The sequence below is a fragment of the Lathyrus oleraceus genome, chromosome 7 (assembly GCF_024323335.1).
Source record: "Lathyrus oleraceus cultivar Zhongwan6 chromosome 7, CAAS_Psat_ZW6_1.0, whole genome shotgun sequence".
NCBI classification, from domain to species: domain Eukaryota; kingdom Viridiplantae; phylum Streptophyta; class Magnoliopsida; order Fabales; family Fabaceae; genus Lathyrus; species Lathyrus oleraceus.
This window is the reverse complement of record NC_066585.1, coordinates 110116961-110143483: the sequence shown is the minus strand read 5'-3', so window position 1 is coordinate 110143483 and position 26523 is coordinate 110116961. Positions and strand designations below refer to the sequence as shown.

At 34.3% G+C, this 26523-nt stretch overlaps 1 protein-coding gene and 1 pseudogene across 1 annotated transcript; one reads left to right on the top strand and one right to left on the bottom strand.

Moving 5' to 3' along the window:
* Nucleotides 1-108: 108 nt before the first annotated feature.
* Nucleotides 109-7462, bottom strand: LOC127101574 (integrin-linked protein kinase 1). Its single transcript, XM_051039025.1, has 13 exons — nucleotides 7191-7462; nucleotides 6632-7088; nucleotides 5969-6043; nucleotides 5752-5856; nucleotides 5166-5251; nucleotides 4817-4937; nucleotides 4499-4578; nucleotides 4207-4269; nucleotides 3976-4097; nucleotides 2711-2796; nucleotides 2045-2169; nucleotides 1829-1960; nucleotides 109-420 (listed from the first exon to the last, which is right to left on the bottom strand). Exons 2-13 carry the CDS (start codon nucleotides 7055-7057, stop codon nucleotides 414-416), a joined length of 1428 nt encoding a protein of 475 aa, XP_050894982.1. The 5' UTR covers nucleotides 7058-7088; nucleotides 7191-7462; the 3' UTR covers nucleotides 109-413.
* A 1335-nt stretch (nucleotides 7463-8797) lies between these two features.
* On the top strand, nucleotides 8798-24554 carry LOC127102284 (chaperone protein ClpC, chloroplastic-like; annotated as a pseudogene).
* Nucleotides 24555-26523: the final 1969 nt, after the last annotated feature.

The following is a 26523-nucleotide window of genomic DNA, read 5'->3' as shown; positions in this document are numbered from 1 at the left end:
ATTGTTTATTAAACATTTTCCATTAGGCCTAGTGTTATATTATTTTTAGCCCACTTTTCCAACTTTCAGAGCACATGGACGTTGATTGATAAGTTGGGGCCTACTAAGTATAGAAAACATTGTTTATTGGAAAATTTCTTAGAATAGATGTTCTAAAACATGTGTGGTTTATGATACATTTTACAGAGATAATCTGTTTCAGATCCTCTAGTAGATAGAGAACGATGTTGGAATGGAGCTGTGGAATACATTTTTGTGCTCAAATCCAAACTCAACCTCACACTATTTGAGTTCAGAAGTTATTAATTGCAATGGCTATTAACATTACAACAACATGATGCTCACAAATCAGTTTTGATGATACAACTCTGATCTTTATCTCCTCCTTGGTCTAATGGTGCATCCCATTTTATTTATTTCCTGCACATATTGAAAGGTCAAAAATGGAAATCTGAATGAAAATTTGAATTTTTTTGTCACGCTGTGTTTGGATTGATGAAACATAACGGAACGGAGAGAAATGAAACATAATGGAATGGAGCGGAGCAGAATGGAATATAGATACTCCATTGTTTGGCTATTTTATTAAAAATGTTTCATTCCATTACATACATCCAAAATCAGATGGAACAAAAAATGGATAATTAGATAGAATGGAAGGAAATGAATTACATCATGTTCCATTCCATTTCATCCATTATTTGCAAATCCAAACAATAGAATTTCATTATTCACCATTCCATTCCGTTCTGTCGCATTCAATTAGAATGACCAGACACTATTCCGTTCCGTCACATTCAATTAAAATGGCCAGACACTTAACGTACATGACAAGGGATGAGAAGAAAGGCATGTTCTAAGATACAATTGAGAGAATACAATATATAAAATATCATCATACACTTCATCCAAATTTGTTGGCAGTTATTAATATATGTATATCATGTTAATCACTTCTTTTTTTTTGACAAGATATGTCAATCACTTGTGTGGATAGCGAGAAGATAGATGTAATAAATTTGACATAAAATCCGATAACTACTTGTCAATTTGAATTACAATTAAAGCAATTATTGGTATTACAATTACCAAGTATATGCTACCATGTTAGATTCCATTATCATGATTTGCAGGAGAAGCTAAGCACAAAAAAGGAGTGTCTGTGTTTTAGGTGTTGTGAAGAGCCTTAGGTTATACAAAGATATCCAGAGGCAATGTATGACAAGATTGGGACCTTATTCAATAGTGTGAACAGTGTTGAAAGTGTTAAATCAGTAATTCAGTATAACACTCTTAAATTGCAGCGGATCTTATATTTATAGGTTTTCAAAATTAACAGTTGAATCAGCCATAATAGAAGGCTTGTGAAGTAATCTGTCACCTAGTCCTTGTCTACTTGTTTGACTCTTCACCTAGTATTCATCTAAGAAGATAATAAATAACACAACATTATTGTTTATTCAATGAATTATCATACAGTAATATTTACTTTTTGTTTATTTAATCAGTAATGAAGACGTCTGATTGCATTAGACATTTCAGTTCCACGTATACAAATGGAATTGAAATCTGGCTAATCTCATTATTCTTTTGTTTTACTTCATTAATCAGCTTAGCAATAACAAACAAATTTGGAGCGATTATTTTCCCCAAATGAATATTTTGAATTTTCCAAGTTATTATTCTCTTCGCTTGTAATTTGAGTTCACAACTAGAAATAGAAATCTACCACCGTTCTTCAAACAATTGATTTAGGTATAAATGAAAACTTTACAGCTATGACTTCATCCAAAGAATTTCTATAAGATGATAGGTCGATGAAACATACCAAGGAAGTTTAAAAGTATCTTTCCACCATCCTTGTTTTGAGCAATTTGCAACAATTCTGTCCAACCGGGCAATAACCTGAGAAAAAGTTGGTCTGACAAGAGGTTCTGGATCCCAACATTCCTCAATCAACCTGCACACACCATGATAGTTAGACAACTTCTAAACTAATGCCAAACTTCAATTGAAGACCTAATTTTTATTATGAATTACTAACTCTTTCAAATCGGGAGGATAACTTTTTGTTTTGATTTTGAATTGCGGTCTCTTCCCTTCTAAACACATCAGTTTCAAAGCTTCCTCTGGGGGCTTGGGATGGAAGGGTGGTACACCCTCTATCATCTATGTCATAAGATTTTTTTTAAAAAGAGCAATTAATAAAAACCAATATATGAAGATCAAAATGATAAAATTAAAATACACCAATGCCTCAAAACCAAATAACCGTGATAAGGGGTGACACTAAATTCATTTAAAAAAACAACAAAACAGTGTGATTATGAACTTGATCCCAACTAATAAGAGCACTAAAAAGCACTGTAAACACATAATCGAGACAACGTTATCATTTAAGTCCCCATCATGTCCCCTGGCATCTAATCCCAGCCCATTTCCTTTCTAAGTATCAACTCAACTCATGACCTTGACTTTAATACCACTTGTAATTGAATTCATACTAGAGCTAACAGCCATGACACTAACATTTTCCATTTAAGTGCATTAAACAAAGCATTTCAATTCATGGGCCTTGTGAAGGAAAAATAGTGGCTAGAGCCGTAAAACTAGAATCTTATAATAAAACACAATCTTAAAAAATGGTGAATATGGGGTATAAAACATCATTAAAGATTAACAGTATTATGGGCGTGCAAAATACAGGTACCTCATAAACAACGAGACCAAAAGCATATGCATCCACACTTCTATCAAACACATCACCATTGTAAATCTCCGGTGCCACGTATAAGCCTACAAATAAATACACCCAAATCATGAACCATGACAAATATTTTTGGTGACTCTAATCTTGAAATATTTTTATAAATCTGACATAAATATATAATAATACAGATCGCTTAATTTTCCAAAAATGCCTATCCATTTTCTCTTCTTTTTCTTTCAGAATGATAGTCCCTCCTATGCAGCTCTTCAAAGTTTAATTATATACTGTCAGATCACTGATGATACCTTCTCATTCAATTCAAATACTACTTCAAATAAAGGTTGTATTGAGAGAAAGATGGAGAAATCAACAGTTTGCATTTTTTCTTGTTACTTGCATTTGATGTCCACGGGGACTTAAATTTTGAGACAGAGTGAGTATTTGAACTATCAATCAAGAAAACACACAAGTACCAAGTTTGTTTATATGAAAATCATGAAACCTGTAAGACAGTTTCAATTGTTGTAATCTATACAGTTGTATAAACATGATTCAACACTCAGTGTCCAATTTCCACTTGTACAAATATGATTATATGACATTGTTAGTTAGTCATTTGAAAAAAATATAAAAATAAAATGTCCAATTTCTTTTAATAAAGGAGAGGCGATTAGAAAAATGTACTCTGTCTCACGTAAACAAATAACACAGCCATTTCATTGCACATAGCACACCCTAAATGTCAGTCATGTCCCAGCTAAAGAAGTTGAGAGAAAAGGGTCAAAACCTCAAAACCATATGACCCTTTGCAGCTCCACCAAATGGATAAAAAAAAGTGCATGGTCAAAACCATCATGGCTTAAATGATGGGCCATCCCATGAAATTTAACTCTCTAACCCCCTGCTACCCCCCACTAAGCCAACTCCAAGCCCCTGCAAGTTTTGACCTAGAAGTCAAAGCAGATATCGAACTAAAGACGCAATCGGATCAAATTTACAAAAAGTAGTTGTATTGTGTATTTTATCATTTTCATGGTTTAATCCTAGTTAGGGCAATTAATCAAAATTGTCATCTCCAACCTTAACATGTATGCTTAATTCATGCTTGAAAAAGAAATTCCTGCTGTATTCACAAATCTTGTATGTTAAACACCCAGTTATAATCAAATAACATTAATGCAAGAAAAATGGATACCGAAGAATAAAAAACTATAATCAATTGGGATGAAGTCAAATTAAAAGAATGGAAATACTTAAAAACTTACTTGAAGGGTCAATGTTGGCCTCGGGCTGTACTAGCTTTGCTTTGTCAGGTGAGATGAGTGAAAACCTCACAGTACCAAATCCAGCTACCTTCAATTGCCCTCCATTATCCAGCAAAATATTTCTGGCACCTTACCGAAATTTCGTATATTAAAGGAACAGTAATCCCAATGAGAAATATATAACTTAAAATACACTCATAAGCAATACCAGATTGTATTAAGTGGTCTTACTTTGGCCTTAAATCACAGTGGATAACAGGCTCTGGCTTGCATTCGTGAAGATAATTCATGCCCCTGTCAACAATAAATTTAGATAACTATCACCAACAGCCTGGACGAATGTCCAACAAATTTACAATTATTGGTGCAGTATAAACTAGCATGCTAAGGAAGGATTAAATGCGCCTTTTGGAAATCAATGACCATATAGGGATAATATATATTAAAAAAGGATGTGAATGATTTTCCAAAGATTTGTTCACAAAGATCCCCTGCAGCATAGTCGCTGAAAATGATTACTTGCCTAGCAATATCAAGAGAAAACCGTAGAACTTTTGATGGGGACAAACGCCCTTTCTTTTGAATATAACCTGTTAAGTCACCCTGTAAAATAAACATCAATATGAGCAATGAAATGTTAGTCATGTACAACACTGCATTTCAAAATTGTGTTTCACTATGCTACTTCCACTAAATTTTTTCCATTTGCTAAATTTTACCAGCTCTGATGCTCCTCTTTGTAGCACAGTCTCTCTATCTCTCCTCTCTCCCACCCACCCCCACCAAAAAAACAAAGCAAAAATAATGATCCATTTGGAAAGAGAGACAGAGGTTAAGTTACCTTAGCATGGTACTCTCGAACAATCATCATAGGTATGTTTTGGGTGACAGCTCCAACAAATTGGACCACATTAGGATGACGCACCCTTTCCAATAATGTGAGCTCATGTTTGAAAACATTTCTGAGTAAATTGTAGAAATGGTCAAAATTCAGCACCAATGTTTAGTAGTAAATTACAGAAACAAGCAGCAACTCAGAACATACATGACCAGATATCAAAGTCAGAAGTAGTGGGTGATATGAGCATTCGGACAAAAACTTAGTCAAGTATAAAATAATTTGCTTGTGGTGCAAGATTTGCAAGAAACATATCATACAAACATGTTCAATAGCTGAGGTGAATACATACATTGTATCAGGATTTGAATAACTGTCTTTATCAAGTATCTTCACTGCAACCTTTGTGCCATTCCATTTAGCTACTTGATATGTCCCCTACAAAGAGATTGATCAAACAAGAGTGAAGAACTACACAAACAAGTAATTTTAATATGTATCATTAATTAACTAATTAGTGTCACAAGTTTATATAATCTCAGTTCCATAAAATATTGCATATTTCGTTACACATAGAACATCAGCACATTAAGCACCAACTATTACCACTTCAATATTTCACTTAAAGAAACCAAACTACAAACATTAATCGGAAAAGAGAAAACATAATATTGAAAAAATGATTCAAATTATAGCTAAAGAGAACCTAAAATAAAGATTTAATGTGTTGTAGTAACCATCATTTACCAGTTTATTAATCATGCCTAATGCATTACAAAAGAAAAATGTTAGAGATCATCATCACCGTTTGACAAATATGAGAACAAATAGTTTGGCTCAGAATCAGAGAATACTTGTCTGGATTGCAAACATCTATGTACATTTCTTTAGTGAGCAGAATAACAAAAACAAAAACAAAAATATTAAAAGAAACATACCGTTGAAATACCATCACTCTTCCGAACCTGTAGTTCTAATGGATTGAGTTCATATTCGGGAACTTCACGAGGATTTGCAACAGTCATTGGAGTCTTCCTAGTTTTCTAACCACATCAAAGATGACTAATTAGCAAGTCTCCAAATTCAATAATACAACATATTTTTACAATAATAATTACTAATAGATACCTAAACATTCAAAGAAATGTAACGTACCGGCACTTTTGCTCCACGCGCCTTCAACATATAATAAACTTCTGTATTTCCATAATATTTAGCATCGGCAGCTGCCTGCAAAGTGCAGAATTATAAGTTCATAAATCAGTACATCACACATTCAAAAATAAAAAGTTAAAATCAACTACAAAATTTCGTCCCTCTCTTATTATCTTATCCAAATAGTGTATATTTAAATTGCGGTCACCAATTGCAATCGCCAAATAAAGGCTTAAAAGGTAATGGCGGCATCACAACCGTAATTGCGGCTGTGTCGACTGTTTTTGCCCACATTTTTTTGCAACATCGGAATTTCAAACTTAATTGCAACAGTGACTGTAACTTTGTTTGTAATAATTACTGGTGTAAATTTAGAACAATGAAAATGAAAGGAGGCAAAGAATTTAAAATAATAATATAACGATCACGAGCTATTTGACTAATTCAAAAGAATATTTTAGGTAAATAAAAACAAGGAATTCAAATAATAATATGATCACGAGCTATTGACTAAGTCAAAAACAAAGAATTCAAACAATAATATGATTACGACTCACGAGCTAATCGACTAATTCAAAATAATTAAGAGAAAATGATATTATGAATTATGATTTGTCAGAATAAAACAGTTGGAATAATAATAATTGTGAAATACGAAATTACCGTACTGCCCCAACGATCACGAGCGTCGAGGTTAGCCCTACGGCTGAGCAATAATTTAGCAACGTCGACGTGACCTTCACAGGCGGCGATATGTAGAGCGGTACGACCATCGAGATCAATGCTATTAACATCGATGCCTTCGTTAAGCAAATCCTCCACACCTTTAACGTCACCACGGCAAGCCATAAAGAGAAGCTGCATGGTGGAGTCAAGATTCTCCGGCACGGTGAGTTCAGGCTGATCTTCGCTGGTACTTCGCCGGATCGGATCAAGCGACGATTGACGACCGAAGCTAAAGCGGAGATTATTCCGGCGCGGATCGAGCGAAGCCTGACGCGTGAATTGCCGGCTTAATGTCTTCCGTAACGAACCGGAGGAGAATTGGCGCGAGATGCCGCGCTTCAATTGCGCGGCAATGTTTTCCATGGTGAAGATCCAATCTAACGGAGGAAGCTATCTACATGTTCATCATGAATCAAATCAATTGATATAACTAATTTATTTTTATGATGATGATGATGAAGAATTGATTGATGAAATGAAATAAAGCGGAACTTACCGAGGCAAAGAGGCATGGGAATGAGAATACAGCGAAGAAGCTGTATCTCACACATTTGCGCGAAAAAAGCCGTTTATGTCTCTTTCTTTCTTTTCTTTTTTGATATCTTTGCCAAGTGCGATGCTTTCGTGTTTTTGCCGCGATTATAGATAGAGAGAGCCTTTGATTGCTTGGTGTAATGGGATAGGTTGTTCGTTGGTTTTGACAGTTGACTGGAGTCAAGTCACTATGGGTATGTATGAGTTTTTATTTATTTTTAAATTAGATTCAATAAAAATAGAAAATATGACATGTGATGTGTTTTATTTAATTAGGTATTATGGAAGTTGAACGGATAATATTAATAACATTGAGTGGATCTATTTGTATTTACTCGGTCATATGAGTCACATTCTCTTTCTTGCGTAGCAATTAAATAGTTGGACCACTTGCACATGCTGTTTTAGTATTGTTGCTTGCATTAAATTCACCCGGTCCGCTATAAATAATCTATAATCTACAGTACTATTTATTTATTAAAATATTATGCTCGGGAATTTACTGCTAAATCTTCCGTTTATTTTTTTTAATTATAGAATTATTTTGGGCTAAATATATTTAAATTTACCTTTTCAATTTCCATACAAAATTTAAAAATTTATATATAAAGTTTAAATTATGTTTTCTATTTTCAATGTCAATTTCATTTTTCACTACTCTGTTGTATGTATATTCAAAATACACTTTGTTGAAATATTAAAAAATATTCAAAACTCTTCTTCGTAATTTTGCCACCTACGCCACCGTCTAAGTCAACATCATCATTGTTGTAGCTTTTGTTCTTTTATGTTCTTCATTTCGCCACCTTTGTCCCTAACTCCACAGTCGTTGCAATTTTCGTCCGATTTTGTACAGCACGGAAAGAAGTTCCCCACTGTCGTTACAAGAAGGTGATTTTTACTCTTTGTTTCATCGGTTATGTTATATCTTTGTTCAATTGATTGTAATTTATGTTCAATCTTTAATTTTTACTCTTTGCTGTTGTTCAATGTTTGCATATTCATTATGTTGAAAGTTGTTTAATATTTTTTTGAGGAAAACCCATGTTCATAGCTGTCATGGTTGTTCATAAACGCACATGTTATTATTTGTCTTCCTTCTTTACTTACTCAATGTTGAATTTCATATGGATTTATATCGTGGATTATACATTTTATTTGTTAAAAGTTGTTCAATCTTTATTTTTGGAATACAAAAGTTCAAAGATGCCATTGATGTTCATCTACCTTTGCCTTTGAAAAACGTGATGTTTGCTTGAAATGTTTTCAATGTTCATGAAAATATCTTATATAGTTCATATTACTGTTGGTATCTGGAAGATGACAACATATGAGTTCATATTACTGTTTGGAAAACGATATGCACGGTTTAAATTTTTTCAATGCAAAAATATCTTCCTTCTTTGTTGTTGAAAAATCTATCTTCATAAGCCATATTAAGAATTTCAGAAGTATTTCACTGTTTGGAAAACCCATTATATTTTGTTGAATGTTGTTCAATCTTTATTGTTGTTTCAGGTTATCATATCAAGCTAATGGCACATCCAATTGAAGATGTTAGGAATATCAATGACTCCAAAGATTTGTGGAAGATTGTTGTTAGAATTAGAGATTAGTGGTCTGTCAAAAGTGTCTCTAACAAGGAGCATTTGGAAATGGTTTTAGTTGATGCAAATGTATGATGATATCTCACTTTACAAAGAACATATATGTAGTTCATTATTAACTAAAAATCATCTTCGTATCCCATGATCCAAGTAATTGTATCATCGCATTTGGTTTTGAAACACAAGTCTACATTTATAATCGAAAATACCTACATCATGCAGAATTTCAAGGTTGTCAATAATGATTTCTCCTTCAAAGCAACCATTCATAGTTTCAAGTTAATTTTTTAGGGTGCAACTTCTGCAAAAATTACTGATTTTCCCTACATTCCGCTAAACCATTTGAAATTGATTAGTTTGACGTCCATCATTGCGGGGAGGTTTCAATCTGATTTCTTTGTTGGTGATTTAATCATATTGCTGTGTTGTTTTCATATTTAATCTTTTCGATTTAGCTTTCTTACATTAGTAATTTTATTTTATTTAGATGTTATTGGAGGAGTTACTGATATCATTCAGACTCAAATTAATGTTGAGAACAACAAAAACAAAGTTTTCTTTGTTATAACTGATATGAGGTATTTCCTTATTATTCTCAATTTGAAATAGTTCTGTCTATAAATTGACCTTATTGAATATTTGTTTGATTCTTTTACTGCAGTAAGTTTTTGGTTCAATGTACTCTTTGGGATAACCTTGCATCACAATTCTACCGTTACTACAATTGTAATAAGGATGTTGATAATGTTATTGTGCTATTGCAAAATGCAAGAATCAAGGGAGATCAAGGTATTGATGTTGACTATTTGTAAAACACTATAGTAAATAATTTTCTTCAATGAAGTTCCAATATATATTAACCCCTTATTCTAATGTACACATATAACATTTTTTTCCTTCCATTACCATTCTCTCAATTTTGTTCGCATTCGGTGCATATCAGAAATAATATTTTTTTTAATTTTATATATATATATATATATATATATATATATATATATATATATATATATATTAATTAGTTACATAACTATGAAAATATCATAATTCAAAAATAATTTATTTAAATTTAAAATATTAAATAAAATCATATATTAATTAAATTCTTCTTTAAAATATAATTATAAAATAAAAAAATAAATTAATACAAGATATGATCAGTAATGTTCATAATCTAACATTTCTCAAACAAGAAATATAAAATATTATTTCTCTTCTATTCTTTCACTCATCTTTTAAACTAAAACGTCCTCGATCTTCATTTTTAATCTTCAAAACAAAGATTTATATACTATGATATCATCCAATAATTAATTATTTATCATTCTTTTTTATCTAAATTAGTTTCAACCACTTTCCGCTTTTCTTTTTATGATCACACTCGTGTTTTTGACTAGAAAAAAAAATCATGTACAAATATTTTATTTAAAAAATTCAAATGCTACTTAAACTCTAAAAGAAGACATATCAACTATTTTTTAAGAAAACTTTAACCAATTTAATTTTGTAAAGGATAAACATAGCTAAATTTAATTTAGTAAAAGGTTAAATATGATCTATGAGGTAATTTAATTTCTAAAAGATTGAATATTATCTTATTAGTCTTCGTATTAATTTGAGTTGTTTTGTTTTTGTGAAAACTAAAATAAGTTTCAAAGTTTTCGGTTGTTTCCTCTCATTCAAAAGGCTTCATTCACGTAACAAAATATACAGTACGTTTAGTTCAACCACGCCACTACTTCATCCTCTTCCATATTTTCATTTCCATAACTTGTACACCAATTTTCCTTCTTCCACTGTGTTTCTTGAGTTTCTCTATTCATTTTTTAGTTATATAACCTTTAGGGTGCAATAACAAGTTTGTTTTTTTTAATGCATTTTGTTATTTACGTGTATTATTATTATTACTTGTATGCTAATGCTAATATATTTTTTTCATCCATAAATGCAACGAACAGTTGAGTAATAATCATGTCTAGGGTTTTGTCACAGTCTATTAATATAGTGGATGTGCAAAGACATGGCCATAACAATAAGGGATCAGTGAAATCTCCAGCAGTTCTTGTCTCGTCTATTGTTGAGCAAATTGTGACAAATTTACATACTTGCAGTTACGTAAAGGCGCAAGAGGTCTTGAAAAGGAGGTTGGGAAGATAGTCAAGGAGAAAAATGAAGCTATTCGCAACCAAGATTATGAAAAGGTAATGCTTTAATTTAAGATTTAACTTGCAAAGTTTTAACTTTACCCAACATTTTAATGATATTCAACCGCCTTTTTTATCTTGAGATGAGATTACATTATATTTTTCTAAAAAGAAAAATAAGTCATATAAGGCTATTTTATCTTTAGTTTTTCTTTGAAGACACTATAGTGTTTTGTTTTTTCCATAGTAAATCTCCAAAATCTTTTATTCTTTTCTAACTTCTTTTTTAAGTGTCATTTTCTTATTTTTTTACATATATTAAAAGAGTTAATTATTATTGTTTTTTTAAACAATAATTCTTATTTTATATATAATACCCTTAATTACTTATTACATTCATTTTATTTTTTTCTCTTTCTGTAATAATTATCTAGAGGTAATTTTGACAAAAGTGCAATTAAAAATGAACAATTTTTTCTCAAGAAAGTAACATTTAAAAAGGAACGGATGGAGTAATTAGCAGGCCGGTGATATCTTAATTTCTTAATATGTGGGAGAGTTACGGGATAAAGAAATGGATCTTAAAAATCAGATGTTAAACACTTTTAGAAAAACAAAAGGAGATGAGCAAGGCAGAGAGTGAGGCAGGATATGTAGATGCATTTGTGACTTAAGTTGACATACAACATATTAAGGGTAACCTTAGAGGGCGCTTCTAAAAAACTGGAATAGACAGCACCCCTTAGAGGGCGCTTTATTACAAAAGCGCACTCTAAAGTGAAGAGAAAAAATAAGGAGCGAACAACTTGAATAGACAGCGCACTTTAGAGGGCGCTTTTGTAACAAAGCGCCCTCTAAAGTGAAGCGAAAAAATAATGAGGAAATGAAGGGACACCAATAGAGGACGCTTTATTGAAAGCGCCCTCTAAGGGTAACCTTAGAGGGCGCTTCTAAAAAAGCGCTCTCTATGTCCATGTACATTTCCAGTTTATAAGGCGCTTTTTGGAAAGCCTTAGAGAGCGCTTTTAGAAGCGCCCTCTTAGGCCCCCTTCAGAGTGCGCTTTTGTCACTAAGCGCCCTCTAAAGTGAAGCCAAAAAAAAATGGAGGGACAACAATAGAGGGCGCTTTTGTGAAAGCGCCCTCTAAGGTTACCCTTAGAGGGCGCTTTTGAAAAAGCGCTCTCTAAGTCCATGTACATTTCCAGTTTAGAAGGCGCTTTTGGAAAGCCTTAGAGAGCGCTTTCTGAAGCGCCCTCTTAGGCCCCCTTTAGAGGGCGCTTTTTTTATAAAAGCGCCCTCTAAGGTCCCCTTTAGTAAACATTAAAATTATAACATATACTGCATGTCTCTTTATTTTCCCTCTCTATAAGCTATTTCGTTTACGTAACTGGATTTTCTCTCAACTGCGATTACTCTCAACTGCGATTACTCTCTACTGCGATTACTCTCGTCCTCCGTTCGTTCTCCCTCCCTCACCGTCATCGTCGCCGTTCGTTCTCCCTCCCTCACCGTTCACGTTCACTGCGTTAACCTCTTCCACCGTCACTGTTCACTTTCTTCTCCATCGTTACCGTCACCTTTAAGGTATTTCTCTTCTCCATCGTTACTGTTCACTTTCTTCATGTGTTTGATTAGGGCATTTTCTAAACTTAGTTTTTCATTTTGTGCATTATGTTGATTAATGTTGTTTAGGGCAAACTGAGTTTTTTATTTCTGATTGAAAACTGATATATTTGAAGTGTGTTTGAGCTTGTGCTTGGAAGTTTGATGATTATGGATGCAAGTTTGTTCATGTTCCAAACACCATAAGTTTGCATTGGTCTTTTGCATGCAGTAGGTGTGTGTGAGTAAATATGTATGCAGTAAGTTTGTGCATGCAGTAAATGTGTTCACGTATTGAATCATTGTCTTACTTGGGTCTTATTGAATCATTTCTATATTACAGATAAAATGGCTAACCAAGACGATACCCATGCCGCGAATGAATCACGTAATAATGTTGAAAAAGAAATCAAACGAGGATTGACTGTTATGAAGTCAATCATTCGTGCAAGAGACAAGGGTGTAAAATTTGAAGTACATTGGAGTGCTGAAGACCAACTAATTGAGCCTAACGGTTCAATGTTGGCAAGTTACATTGGTTTCCTTGTTCGCCAACATATTCCGATTACATGTGATAATTGGAGAAGTCCGGACTTGAAGGTTGGCAAGGAAAAAATATGGTCGGAGATACAGGTACTTACCATATATTGTTATATGTTTTTTTTGTTGACTATTTGTTAACCATATATTGTTATAATATTACTTTATAATAACACACTCCATTTGTATGTTTTTTAGAGATCCTTTCACATCGATGAAAGCCGGCAAAAATATTGTATTCAATTGGCCGGAAAAAGACTCCGAGGATTTCGATCCTTTTTGTGCAACAAATTTCTCAAGGATGAGGAAGGAAAATTTGTTGAAGGAGAACGGCCAATGAAGTATGTCGAGATTATTTCAGCCGATGAATGGGATAACTTTGTCGCCAAACGAAGAAACGAAAAATTCCATGTAATGTCTATTAATTATGGTATTATACAATTGTTAAGTTACTTGGTTCTAATATGCCTTAAACTTTTTTATCCAGGAAATAAGCGACATAAATAGGAAAAGGGCATCAAAACCCGCGTATCCGTACAAAAAAGGGCGTACGGGTTATGCACGGTTACAACAAAGAATTGTGAGTATATTCAAATGCTATGAGCTTATACATTGTCACAATATGTTATAATTGATGATCTTATAATCTAATTCAATGTGTAGCTAGCCGAGGAGAAAAGTGACGCAACATCTCTTCCGGACCACGTATTATGGAAGGCTGCTCGGGTTGGGAAGGATGGGGCTGTCGTTGAAGCGGTCCAAAATGTTTATGACGAATGTGTAAGTATATGTAACATTATTTCTTTAATTATATCGAAAATTTTGTTAGACATATAATTCATTTTTAATCTCCTCTAATAATATTTCAGGAGACTTTATCCCAAACCCCTTCAACCGAGGTCCAGGATTGCAGGAGCGTACTTAGTCGAGTACTAAATGTTCCTGAGTATTCCGGTCGTGTGAGGGGTAAGGGTTTTGGTGTGACTCCGTCGTCATTTTATAAAAAAACAAAAACAAAAAATCCTACCAACAAAGAGGTGATGGAGACCTTGGCGGAGTTAAGGGCACAAGTACTCCAACTGCAAAACGAGAATGCAAGGTATAGAGAGGAAAGGTGCGCTTCCGAGGCAAAAGATACTAGTGACCGAGCTAGTATCAATCATCAACCGAAATTTCCCGAGGTAATTATATATGTTATTATGAAATTAAAATAGCACTTTTTTACTTGACACATATACAAGTTAACAATAACATTTATTATTGGTTTAGGGCATTTCACCTTGTCAGCTGTATCTATCGTCACCAACTTATCGCATGGTTGGCAAGGGAAAAGTGCACAATACTTCGGGTGAATTACTTCACCATAATCCCCTCCCGGTGGGATTTATGAAAGTTTCGGTTGACCTCGTATTAGATACGGACGCCCGTCTACCATTACCCGACGTTGTTTCAGAGACAACGTTGATGCGAGATGCAGTCGGATCCTTTGTTGGTTGGCCGTCAGATCTAATTTTCCCTGATGCCGAGGTATATATGTTCTAAATGATTATGAATATTTAGAATTCACATTTCAATTCAGCTACAATTATGATATTTAATCAATCCTTATTACATGGTAATGTTAGACTCCTACAAGACCCACCCCTAAAGCTGGTAAAGGGATTTCAAGACGCATCGAGTCGGTTGCATCTCAAAAAGAGGTACAAATATATATACCCATTGAATTATATACACAACGATTCTTTTGCATCACAAAAAGTAATGATTTATTTTATATGAATTTTTAGGTTCCCGGTCGAAAGTTGAAAAGCGATGGTAAGGATATTCCAACGAAGGATATTCCAACGAAGGATATTCCAACGACGGCCGGGACAAAATCTCAAATTATGATGCGTCTTGAGAAAATGGTGGAAGAGTCCGATATTATGGACGGGTCCATTCGTAGTATAGATTTTGATGAAGGTGTTTTCGGAAAAGCTCATTTCGAAATAATTGGAAAGGAGGACATGCAACAACTTTTTGAGCACGACGAATTGGGCATCGCTATCATTCATACATACATATGGTACTCCGATCAATCTATAATTTACTTAGTTGAACAATTTATTTACACATTTCAATGAGTAGTCTAATATTTATTATGTTTCTATTTAAGGTATATGTATGACAAATTGATGCGGGGAACTGAATTGTGTAACCGTTTCAATTTTATTGTTGCTTCCCGTGTCAACGCAACGTTAATATCGAAAAATCCAACATCCGTAAAGAATGATCTAGTCGATAGATTCATGGCGGCCGGCGATAATACTACACGCAGTTTGTTTTTTTTACCGTTTAATTCTGGCAACGGGTTAGATTTTCTTTCTAATAATTTCATTCTAATTTATGTATATCTTTTACGTAGAAAATTTTCATTCATCTAAATTTTTGTTTTATTTTACAGTGGCCACTGGGTGTTGGTTGCTATGGATCTTTCGAGAATAATAGTGTATTATCTCGATTCGTTATCGGGTGATTGGAGTAAATATCCGGGTTTGAAGAAGACGGTTGACACGTAAGTGAAATTCCCCTAAATATTCCTGTGTATTTCTATATTTAATTATGTCTGTCAGATTGATCTCAATATACGTTTTTATTTTGTTAGGGCAATACTAAAATTTAGATCGAAAAAGAATTACCGCATTAGGAAGGACATTACCTGGGTCAGAGTTCAGGTATATATTAAGTATCTTATTTTTGCTTATAATAGTGTTTGTTTTTTTGCTTATAATAGTGTTTGTAAGAAATTAACTATATATATATTGTTTGTTTTTCTGTGTAGTGTCCTCAGCAAAATAATTCGGTCGATTGCGGATTTTTTGTATTGAGATTTATGAGAGATATCATTGCATTGAATCGTATAGACATCCCAAAAATGGTATGGAATAATAACTTAGGGTTTATTTTAATATTATCGGATAACTAATCTAATTTGTTACTAAATCATGAATATGTTTTATTCTCTTAATTGTAGTACTTTGAGGAATACAAATCTTACTCAAGAGCTCATTTGGATGAAATGAAGGATGAATTGTGTCAATTCATTGTTGATCAAAGAATCATATAGCTAGGTTGTATATTGTTGTACATATATGTATGGAATGTTGTTGTTGTATGCTGTTGTTGTATATATGTTGTATATTGTTGTTGTACTTTTACTAAATCATGAATATGTTGTTGTATATTGTTGATCAAAGAATCATATATTAATGTTGTATATATGGAGGATTAATGTTGTATATAAATGGATTCATGTTGTATATATCAATGGATTAATGGTGTATAACATTGGATTAAAGGATGAAATCAATATGAATTTTACACTTTTGCAGCATGCGAACAGGTTACCAATTAAATATCCACTGTTTTTCAAACAAATTTTTTTAAAATAACTAACACTTTAGAGGGCGCTTTCTGTAGGAAGCGCCCTCTAAACACTTTACATTGAGAACTTTAGAGGGCGCTTTGTCCAGAAAGCGCCCTCTAAACACTTTACATTGACAACTTTAGAGGGCGCTTTCTGCAGAAAGCGCCCTCTAAAGTGTTAGTTATTTTAAAAAAATAAGCGCCCTCTAAACACTTTACATTGACAACTTTAGAGGGCGCTTTTTCCAGAAAGCGCCCTCTAAACACTTTACATTGACAACTTTAGAGGGCGCTTTTTCCAGAAAGCGCCCTCTAAACACTTTACATTGACAACTTTAGAGGGCGCTTTTTCCAGAAAGCGCCCTCTAAGGTGTCCCTTTATGGACCACTCCAGATGGCGCTTTTTTCATAAAGCGCACTATAATGTGGGCCTTTAGACAGCGCTTTCTCCAGGAAAACAAAGCGCTGTCTTTACCTATGCCAGCGCCAGATTAGAGGGCGCTTAAAAGCGCTGTTATAGGCCAAAATAAGCGCCCTCTTTTCCCTTATTTGGCGTAGTGTCTAGGGTTTTGTCACAGTCTATTAATATAGTGGATGTGCAAAGACATGACCATAACAATAAGGGATCAGTGAAATCTCCAGCAGTTCTTGTCTCGTCTATTGTTGAGCAAATTGTGACAAATTTACATACTTGCAGTTACGTAAAGGTGCAAGAGGTCTTGAAAAGGAGGTTGGGAAGATAGTCAAGGAGAAAAATGAAGCTATTCGCAACCAAGATTATGAAAAGGTAATGCTTTAATTTAAGATTTAACTTGCAAAGTTTTAATTTTACCCAACACTTTAATGATATTCAACTGCCTTTTTTATCTTGAGATGAGATTACATTATATTTTTCTAAAAAGAAAAATAAGTCATATAAGACTATTTTATCTTTAGTTTTTCTTTGAAGACACTATAGTGTTTTGTTTTTTCCATAGTAAATCTCCAAAATCTTTTATTCTTTTCTAAGTTCTTTTTTAAGTGCCATTTTCTTACTTTTTACATATATTAAAAGAGTTAATTATTATTGTTTTTTTAAACAATAATTCTTATTTTATATATAATACCCTTAATTACTTATTACATTCATTTTATTTTTTTCTCTTTCTGTAATAATTATCTAGAGGTAATTTTGACAAAAGTGCAATTAAAAATGAACAATTTTTTCTCAAGAAAGTAACATTTAAAAAGGAACGGATGGAGTAATTAGCAGGCCGGTGATATCTTAATTTCTTAATATGTGGGAGAGTTACGGGATAAAGAAATGGATCTTAAAAATCAGATGTTAAACACTTTTAGAAAAACAAAAGGAGATGAGCAAGGCAGAGAGTGAGGCAGGATATGTAGATGCATTTGTGACTTAAGTTGACATACAACATATTAAGGGTAACCTTAGAGGGCGCTTCTAAAAAACTGGAATAGACAGCGCCCCTTAGAGGGCGCTTTATTACAAAAGCGCACTCTAAAGTGAAGAGAAAAAATAAGGAGCGAACAACTTGAATAGACAGCGCACTTTAGAGGGCGCTTTTGTAACAAAGCGCCCTCTAAAGTGAAGCGAAAAAATAATGAGGAAATGAAGGGACACCAATAGAGGACGCTTTATTGAAAGCGCCCTCTAAGGGTAACCTTAGAGGGCGCTTCTAAAAAAGCGCTCTCTATGTCCATGTACATTTCCAGTTTATAAGGCGCTTTTTGGAAAGCCTTAGAGAGCGCTTTTAGAAGCGCCCTCTTAGGCCCCCTTCAGAGTGCGCTTTTGTCACTAAGCGCCCTCTAAAGTGAAGCCAAAAAAAAAATGGAGGGACAACAATAGAGGGCGCTTTTGTGAAAGCGCCCTCTAAGGTTACCCTTAGAGGGCGCTTTTGAAAAAGCGCTCTCTAAGTCCATGTACATTTCCAGTTTAGAAGGCGCTTTTGGAAAGCCTTAGAGAGCGCTTTCTGAAGCGCCCTCTTAGGCCCCCTTTAGAGGGCGCTTTTTTTATAAAAGCGCCCTCTAAGGTCCCCTTTAGTAAACATTAAAATTATAACATATACTGCATGTCTCTTTATTTTCCCTCTTTATAAGCTATTTCGTTTACGTAACTGGATTTTCTCTCAACTGCGATTACTCTCAACTGCGATTACTCTCTACTGCGATTACTCTCGTCCTCCGTTCGTTCTCCCTCCCTCACCGTCATCGTCGCCGTTCGTTCTCCCTCCCTCACCGTTCACGTTCACTGCGTTAACCTCTTCCACCGTCACTGTTCACTTTCTTCTCCATCGTTACCGTCACCTTTAAGGTATTTCTCTTCTCCATCGTTACTGTTCACTTTCTTCATGTGTTTGATTAGGGCATTTTCTAAACTTAGTTTTTCATTTTGTGCATTATGTTGATTAATGTTGTTTAGGGCAAACTGAGTTTTTTATTTCTGATTGAAAACTGATATATTTGAAGTGTGTTTGAGCTTGTGCTTGGAAGTTTGATGATTATGGATGCAAGTTTGTTCATGTTCCAAACACCATAAGTTTGCATTGGTCTTTTGCATGCAGTAGGTGTGTGTGAGTAAATATGTATGCAGTAAGTTTGTGCATGCAGTAAATGTGTTCACGTATTGAATCATTGTCTTACTTGGGTCTTATTGAATCATTTCTATATTACAGATAAAATGGCTAACCAAGACGATACCCATGCCGCGAATGAATCACGTAATAATGTTGAAAAAGAAATCAAACGAGGATTGACTGTTATGAAGTCAATCATTCGTGCAAGAGACAAGGGTGTAAAATTTGAAGTACATTGGAGTGCTGAAGACCAACTAATTGAGCCTAACGGTTCAATGTTGGCAAGTTACATTGGTTTCCTTGTTCGCCAACATATTCCGATTACATGTGATAATTGGAGAAGTCCGGACTTGAAGGTTGGCAAGGAAAAAATATGGTCGGAGATACAGGTACTTACCATATATTGTTATATGTTTTTTTTGTTGACTATTTGTTAACCATATATTGTTATAATATTACTTTATAATAACACACTCCATTTGTATGTTTTTTAGAGATCCTTTCACATCGATGAAAGCCGGCAAAAATATTGTATTCAATTGGCCGGAAAAAGACTCCGAGGATTTCGATCCTTTTTGTGCAACAAATTTCTCAAGGATGAGGAAGGAAAATTTGTTGAAGGAGAACGGCCAATGAAGTATGTCGAGATTATTTCAGCCGATGAATGGGATAACTTTGTCGCCAAACGAAGAAACGAAAAATTCCATGTAATGTCTATTAATTATGGTATTATACAATTGTTAAGTTACTTGGTTCTAATATGCCTTAAACTTTTTTATCCAGGAAATAAGCGACATAAATAGGAAAAGGGCATCAAAACCCGCGTATCCGTACAAAAAAGGGCGTACGGGTTATGCACGGTTACAACAAAGAATTGTGAGTATATTCAAATGCTATGAGCTTATACATTGTCACAATATGTTATAATTGATGATCTTATAATCTAATTCAATGTGTAGCTAGCCGAGGAGAAAAGTGACGCAACATCTCTTCCGGACCACGTATTATGGAAGGCTGCTCGGGTTGGGAAGGATGGGGCTGTCGTTGAAGCGGTCCAAAATGTTTATGACGAATGTGTAAGTATATGTAACATTATTTCTTTAATTATATCGAAAATTTTGTTAGACATATAATTCATTTTTAATCTCCTCTAATAATATTTCAGGAGACTTTATCCCAAACCCCTTCAACCGAGGTCCAGGATTGCAGGAGCGTACTTAGTCGAGTACTAAATGTTCCTGAGTATTCCGGTCGTGTGAGGGGTAAGGGTTTTGGTGTGACTCCGTCGTCATTTTATAAAAAAACAAAAACAAAAAATCCTACCAACAAAGAGGTGATGGAGACCTTGGCGGAGTTAAGGGCACAAGTACTCCAACTGCAAAACGAGAATGCAAGGTATAGAGAGGAAAGGTGCGCTTCCGAGGCAAAAGATACTAGTGACCGAGCTAGTATCAATCATCAACCGAAATTTCCCGAGGTAATTATATATGTTATTATGAAATTAAAATAGCACTTTTTTACTTGACACATATACAAGTTAACAATAACATTTATTATTGGTTTAGGGCATTTCACCTTGTCAGCTGTATCTATCGTCACCAACTTATCGCATGGTTGGCAAGGGAAAAGTGCACAATACTTCGGGTGAATTACTTCACCATAATCCCCTCCCGGTGGGATTTATGAAAGTTTCGGTTGACCTCGTATTAGATACGGACGCCCGTCTACCATTACCCGACGTTGTTTCAGAGACAACGTTGATGCGAGATGCAGTCGGATCCTTTGTTGGTTGGCCGTCAGATCTAATTTTCCCTGATGCCGAGGTATATATGTTCTAAATGATTATGAATATTTAGAATTCACATTTCAATTCAGCTACAATTATGATATTTAATCAATCCTTATTACATGGTAATGTTAGACTCCTACAAGACCCACCCCTAAAGCTGGTAAAGGGATTTCAAGACGCATCGAGTCGGTTGCATCTCAAAAAGAGGTACAAATATATATACCCATTGAATTATATACACAACGATTCTTTTGCATCACAAAAAGTAATGATTTATTTTATATGAATTTTTAGGTTCCCGGTCGAAAGTTGAAAAGCGATGGTAAGGATATTCCAACGAAGGATATTCCAACGAAGGATATTCCAACGACGGCCGGGACAAAATCTCAAATTATGATGCGTCTTGAGAAAATGGTGGAAGAGTCCGATATTATGGACGGGTCCATTCGTAGTATAGATTTTGATGAAGGTGTTTTCGGAAAAGCTCATTTCGAAATAATTGGAAAGGAGGACATGCAACAACTTTTTGAGCACGACGAATTGGGCATCGCTATCATTCATACATACATATGGTACTCCGATCAATCTATAATTTACTTAGTTGAACAATTTATTTACACATTTCAATGAGTAGTCTAATATTTATTATGTTTCTATTTAAGGTATATGTATGACAAATTGATGCGGGGAACTGAATTGTGTAACCGTTTCAATTTTATTGTTGCTTCCCGTGTCAACGCAACGTTAATATCGAAAAATCCAACATCCGTAAAGAATGATCTAGTCGATAGATTCATGGCGGCCGGCGATAATACTACACGCAGTTTGTTTTTTTTACCGTTTAATTCTGGCAACGGGTTAGATTTTCTTTCTAATAATTTCATTCTAATTTATGTATATCTTTTACGTAGAAAATTTTCATTCATCTAAATTTTTGTTTTATTTTACAGTGGCCACTGGGTGTTGGTTGCTATGGATCTTTCGAGAATAATAGTGTATTATCTCGATTCGTTATCGGGTGATTGGAGTAAATATCCGGGTTTGAAGAAGACGGTTGACACGTAAGTGAAATTCCCCTAAATATTCCTGTGTATTTCTATATTTAATTATGTCTGTCAGATTGATCTCAATATACGTTTTTATTTTGTTAGGGCAATACTAAAATTTAGATCGAAAAAGAATTACCGCATTAGGAAGGACATTACCTGGGTCAGAGTTCAGGTATATATTAAGTATCTTATTTTTGCTTATAATAGTGTTTGTTTTTTTGCTTATAATAGTGTTTGTAAGAAATTAACTATATATATATTGTTTGTTTTTCTGTGTAGTGTCCTCAGCAAAATAATTCGGTCGATTGCGGATTTTTTGTATTGAGATTTATGAGAGATATCATTGCATTGAATCGTATAGACATCCCAAAAATGGTATGGAATAATAACTTAGGGTTTATTTTAATATTATCGGATAACTAATCTAATTTGTTACTAAATCATGAATATGTTTTATTCTCTTAATTGTAGTACTTTGAGGAATACAAATCTTACTCAAGAGCTCATTTGGATGAAATGAAGGATGAATTGTGTCAATTCATTGTTGATCAAAGAATCATATAGCTAGGTTGTATATTGTTGTACATATATGTATGGAATGTTGTTGTTGTATGCTGTTGTTGTATATATGTTGTATATTGTTGTTGTACTTTTACTAAATCATGAATATGTTGTTGTATATTGTTGATCAAAGAATCATATATTAATGTTGTATATATGGAGGATTAATGTTGTATATAAATGGATTCATGTTGTATATATCAATGGATTAATGGTGTATAACATTGGATTAAAGGATGAAATCAATATGAATTTTACACTTTTGCAGCATGCGAACAGGTTACCAATTAAATATCCACTGTTTTTCAAACAAATTTTTTTAAAATAACTAACACTTTAGAGGGCGCTTTCTGTAGGAAGCGCCCTCTAAACACTTTACATTGAGAACTTTAGAGGGCGCTTTGTCCAGAAAGCGCCCTCTAAACACTTTACATTGACAACTTTAGAGGGCGCTTTCTGCAGAAAGCGCCCTCTAAAGTGTTAGTTATTTTAAAAAAATAAGCGCCCTCTAAACACTTTACATTGACAACTTTAGAGGGCGCTTTTTCCAGAAAGCGCCCTCTAAACACTTTACATTGACAACTTTAGAGGGCGCTTTTTCCAGAAAGCGCCCTCTAAACACTTTACATTGACAACTTTAGAGGGCGCTTTTTCCAGAAAGCGCCCTCTAAGGTGTCCCTTTATGGACCACTCCAGAGGGCGCTTTTTTCATAAAGCGCACTATAATGTGGGCCTTTAGACAGCGCTTTCTCCAGGAAAACAAAGCGCTGTCTTTACCTATGCCAGCGCCAGATTAGAGGGCGCTTAAAAGCGCTGTTATAGGCCAAAATAAGCGCCCTCTTTTCCCTTATTTGGCGTAGTGTCTAGGGTTTTGTCACAGTCTATTAATATAGTGGATGTGCAAAGACATGACCATAACAATAAGGGATCAGTGAAATCTCCAGCAGTTCTTGTCTCGTCTATTGTTGAGCAAATTGTGACAAATTTACATACTTGCAGTTACGTAAAGGTGCAAGAGGTCTTGAAAAGGAGGTTGGGAAGATAGTCAAGGAGAAAAATGAAGCTATTCGCAACCAAGATTATGAAAAGGTAATGCTTTAATTTAAGATTTAACTTGCAAAGTTTTAATTTTACCCAACACTTTAATGATATTCAACCGCCTTTTTTATCTTGAGATGAGATTACATTATATTTTTCTAAAAAGAAAAATAAGTCATATAAGGCTATTTTATCTTTAGTTTTTCTTTTAAGACACTATAGTGTTTTGTTTTTTCCATAGTAAATCTCCAAAATCTTTTATTCTTTTCTAAGTTCTTTTTTAAGTGCCATTTTCTTACTTTTTACGTATATTAAAAGAGTTAATTATTATTGTTTTTTTAAACAATAATTCTTATTTTATATATAATACCCTTAATTACTTATTACATTCATTTTATTTTTTTCTCTTTCTCTAATAATTATCTAGAGGTAATTTTGACAAAAGTGCAATTAAAAATGAACAATTTTTTCTCAAGAAAGTAACATTTAAAAAGGAACGGATGGAGTAATTAGCAGGCCGGTGATATCTTAATTTCTTAATATGTGGGAGAGTTACGGGATAAAGAAATGGATCTTAAAAATCAGATGTTAAACACTTTTAGAAAAACAAAAGGAGATGAGCAAGGCAGAGAGTGAGGCAGGATATGTAGATGCATTTGTGACTGAAGTTGACATACAACATATTATTTACGCCTAGACTGGTATCCATATGGAGAAAGTCTCGGTTGACGAATCTGACCGCCTTATCAAAATGGAAGAGACCTTACACAAACGCATCATTGGTCAGCACGAAGCAGTAGAAGCCATTAGCCGAGCTATCCATCGAGCTCGTGTTGGACTTAATAACCCTAATCGTCCAATTGCTAGCTTCATCTTTTTTGGCCTTATTGGTGTGAGGAAGTCTAAGTTGGCCAAATCACTTGCCTCATACTACTTTGGATCTGAAGAAGCCACAATTCAACTTGACATGAGTGAATTTATGGAAAGCCACACAATCTCCAAGCTCTGTGGTTAATCTCCTGGATGTTGAATTGTAATTCCTTGTGCTGAAGTAGGTTGCTCGACAAAGCAAGGATGTGTCGAGTTGTACTAGTGTGTCAAAGTGTTGAAGCATGTTGCTTCACACAGGATTCTGACTTAGTCCTATTTTTAGTAGTGTCAACTATTTTGGGCTTTTATAGTTTTGGGTTTTGACTTAGGGAGTAAGTTAACCTAAATCTATAAATAGAGGGAGTAACTCTTATTCTTATAAGATGAACTCGTAACATTATATTCACAGAATTTTGCAGTTGCAAAGTGAATAAAGAAGTTTTCCACAGGTTGTGGACAGAGAGAAAACTCTACAGAAAATATTTTTCTTCTCCAACGTTCTTTTCTTTCTTTCACAATCGTTATTTTCTTTTATTGTCACTGCATGATTGATAACAATCTTGTTGATCAATATTGATTGAAAATCTCCATAGATTATGGTGGATTTCTAACATCTGGTATCAAGAGCTCTAGTTTAAGCGATTCGTGGGAAGAAAATCACTTTGGCAATGAATCATCCAAACATGCATTTTTCGACGAATCTTCCGATTCTCAAGAACAATAATTATGAGAATTGGTGCAAGAAGGTGAAAGTTGTGTTATGTTATCAAGATCTTTGGGATATTGTGAGGGAAGGAGTAACAACGCTTGCAGAAAACGCAAAGGATCAAGAAAGGGTTGCACATAAAGAATTGAAAAAGAAAGAATATAAAGCTCTCTTTATAATCCATCAATGTGTTGATTCAGATAACTTTGAAAAGGTTAATGATGTAGAGTCAGCGAAAGAAGCATGGAAAATTCTTGAGAAGTAGTTTGGAGGCACAAAGAAGGTGAAAGAGGTGAGGTTACAAACTCACAAAAGGACGTATGAGTTGCTTCATATGGAAGACAATGAAAGCATAATTGATTTCTTCACCAAGGTTACAAAACTGGTGAATCAAATTAAGGTGTGTGGAGAAGTGTTGATATCAAGATTCGTTGTTGGAAAGATCTTGAGGTTGTTGGCTCCAATGTTCGACCAAATGGTAGTAGCCATAGAAGAGTCGAAAGATTTGTCAAAACTGACAAAGGAAGAGCTTCAAGGGACACTTGAAACTCATGAACAAAGAATGGATGAAAGAGTTGCAGGAAAGTCGAAGAGTGATATGGCTTTGCAGGCGCAATTAGCAAAAGAAAGGAAAGACAAAGAAAGCTGAAATGGAAATAAAGGCCGAGAAGGCTACAATAATTCGACTAGTCGAAATCAGCAAGAAGGAAACTGGTCGAATCAAAGAAAACCCTGAAACCAAGGCAACCAAAGAGGTGGTGTTGCATGTAGAGGAAAAGGTGGTGGTCAAAATCCAGACAAGAGTCACATTTAGTGTTACAATTGTAAGAAGCATGGTCATTATTCTAGTGTTTGTCCAGAAAAGCATAAGAATCAAGAAACTTATGCAAAGCTGGCAAAACATGAAGAAAAAGATATATTGCTGATGGTTACAACGAGAGATGAAGAGAGATTAAAGGACTAGTGGTACTTGGACTCAAGATGCACATCACACATGTCTGGAAGGAAATATTGGTTTGTCAACATAAAGCCCTCAATGAAGAATATGGTGAAATTTTCAAATGACAATACTCTAGCAGCTGAAGGTGGTTGTGATGTTCTGATTATGAGGAAATATGGCAAAAGGTCAGTAATTTCAAATGGGTTGTACATACTAGGCATGAAGATCAATTTGCTCGGCATAGGGAAGTTAGTCAAAAAGGACTACAAGGTTTCGATCAAAGACAAGATGATGAGAGTTCTCTACTTAAATGGAAGGTTGATCTTAAAGGCTCAAATGTCTTAAAATATAACCTTTAAGATTAAGCTTAATGTGATGGAGCATAAGTGCCTTGCAACCACACCCAACAGAGATGAATGGATATGGCATCATAGACTTGGCCATCTCAATTTCAAAGACATCATAGAT

Excerpts from the sequence above, each read along its gene's own strand:
- LOC127101574 (XM_051039025.1), bottom strand. The coding sequence starts at position 7,057 with ATGGAAAACATTGCCGCGCAATTGAAGCGCGGCATCTCGCGCCAATTC. Across the intron at positions 2,170-2,710 it reads TTGGTCTCGTTGTTTATGAG|ATGATAGAGGGTGTACCACC; the intron begins GTACCTGTATTT and ends CTTATGACATAG. Across the intron at positions 1,961-2,044 it reads TATCCTCCCGATTTGAAAGA|GTTGATTGAGGAATGTTGGG; the intron begins GTTAGTAATTCA and ends TGGTGTGTGCAG.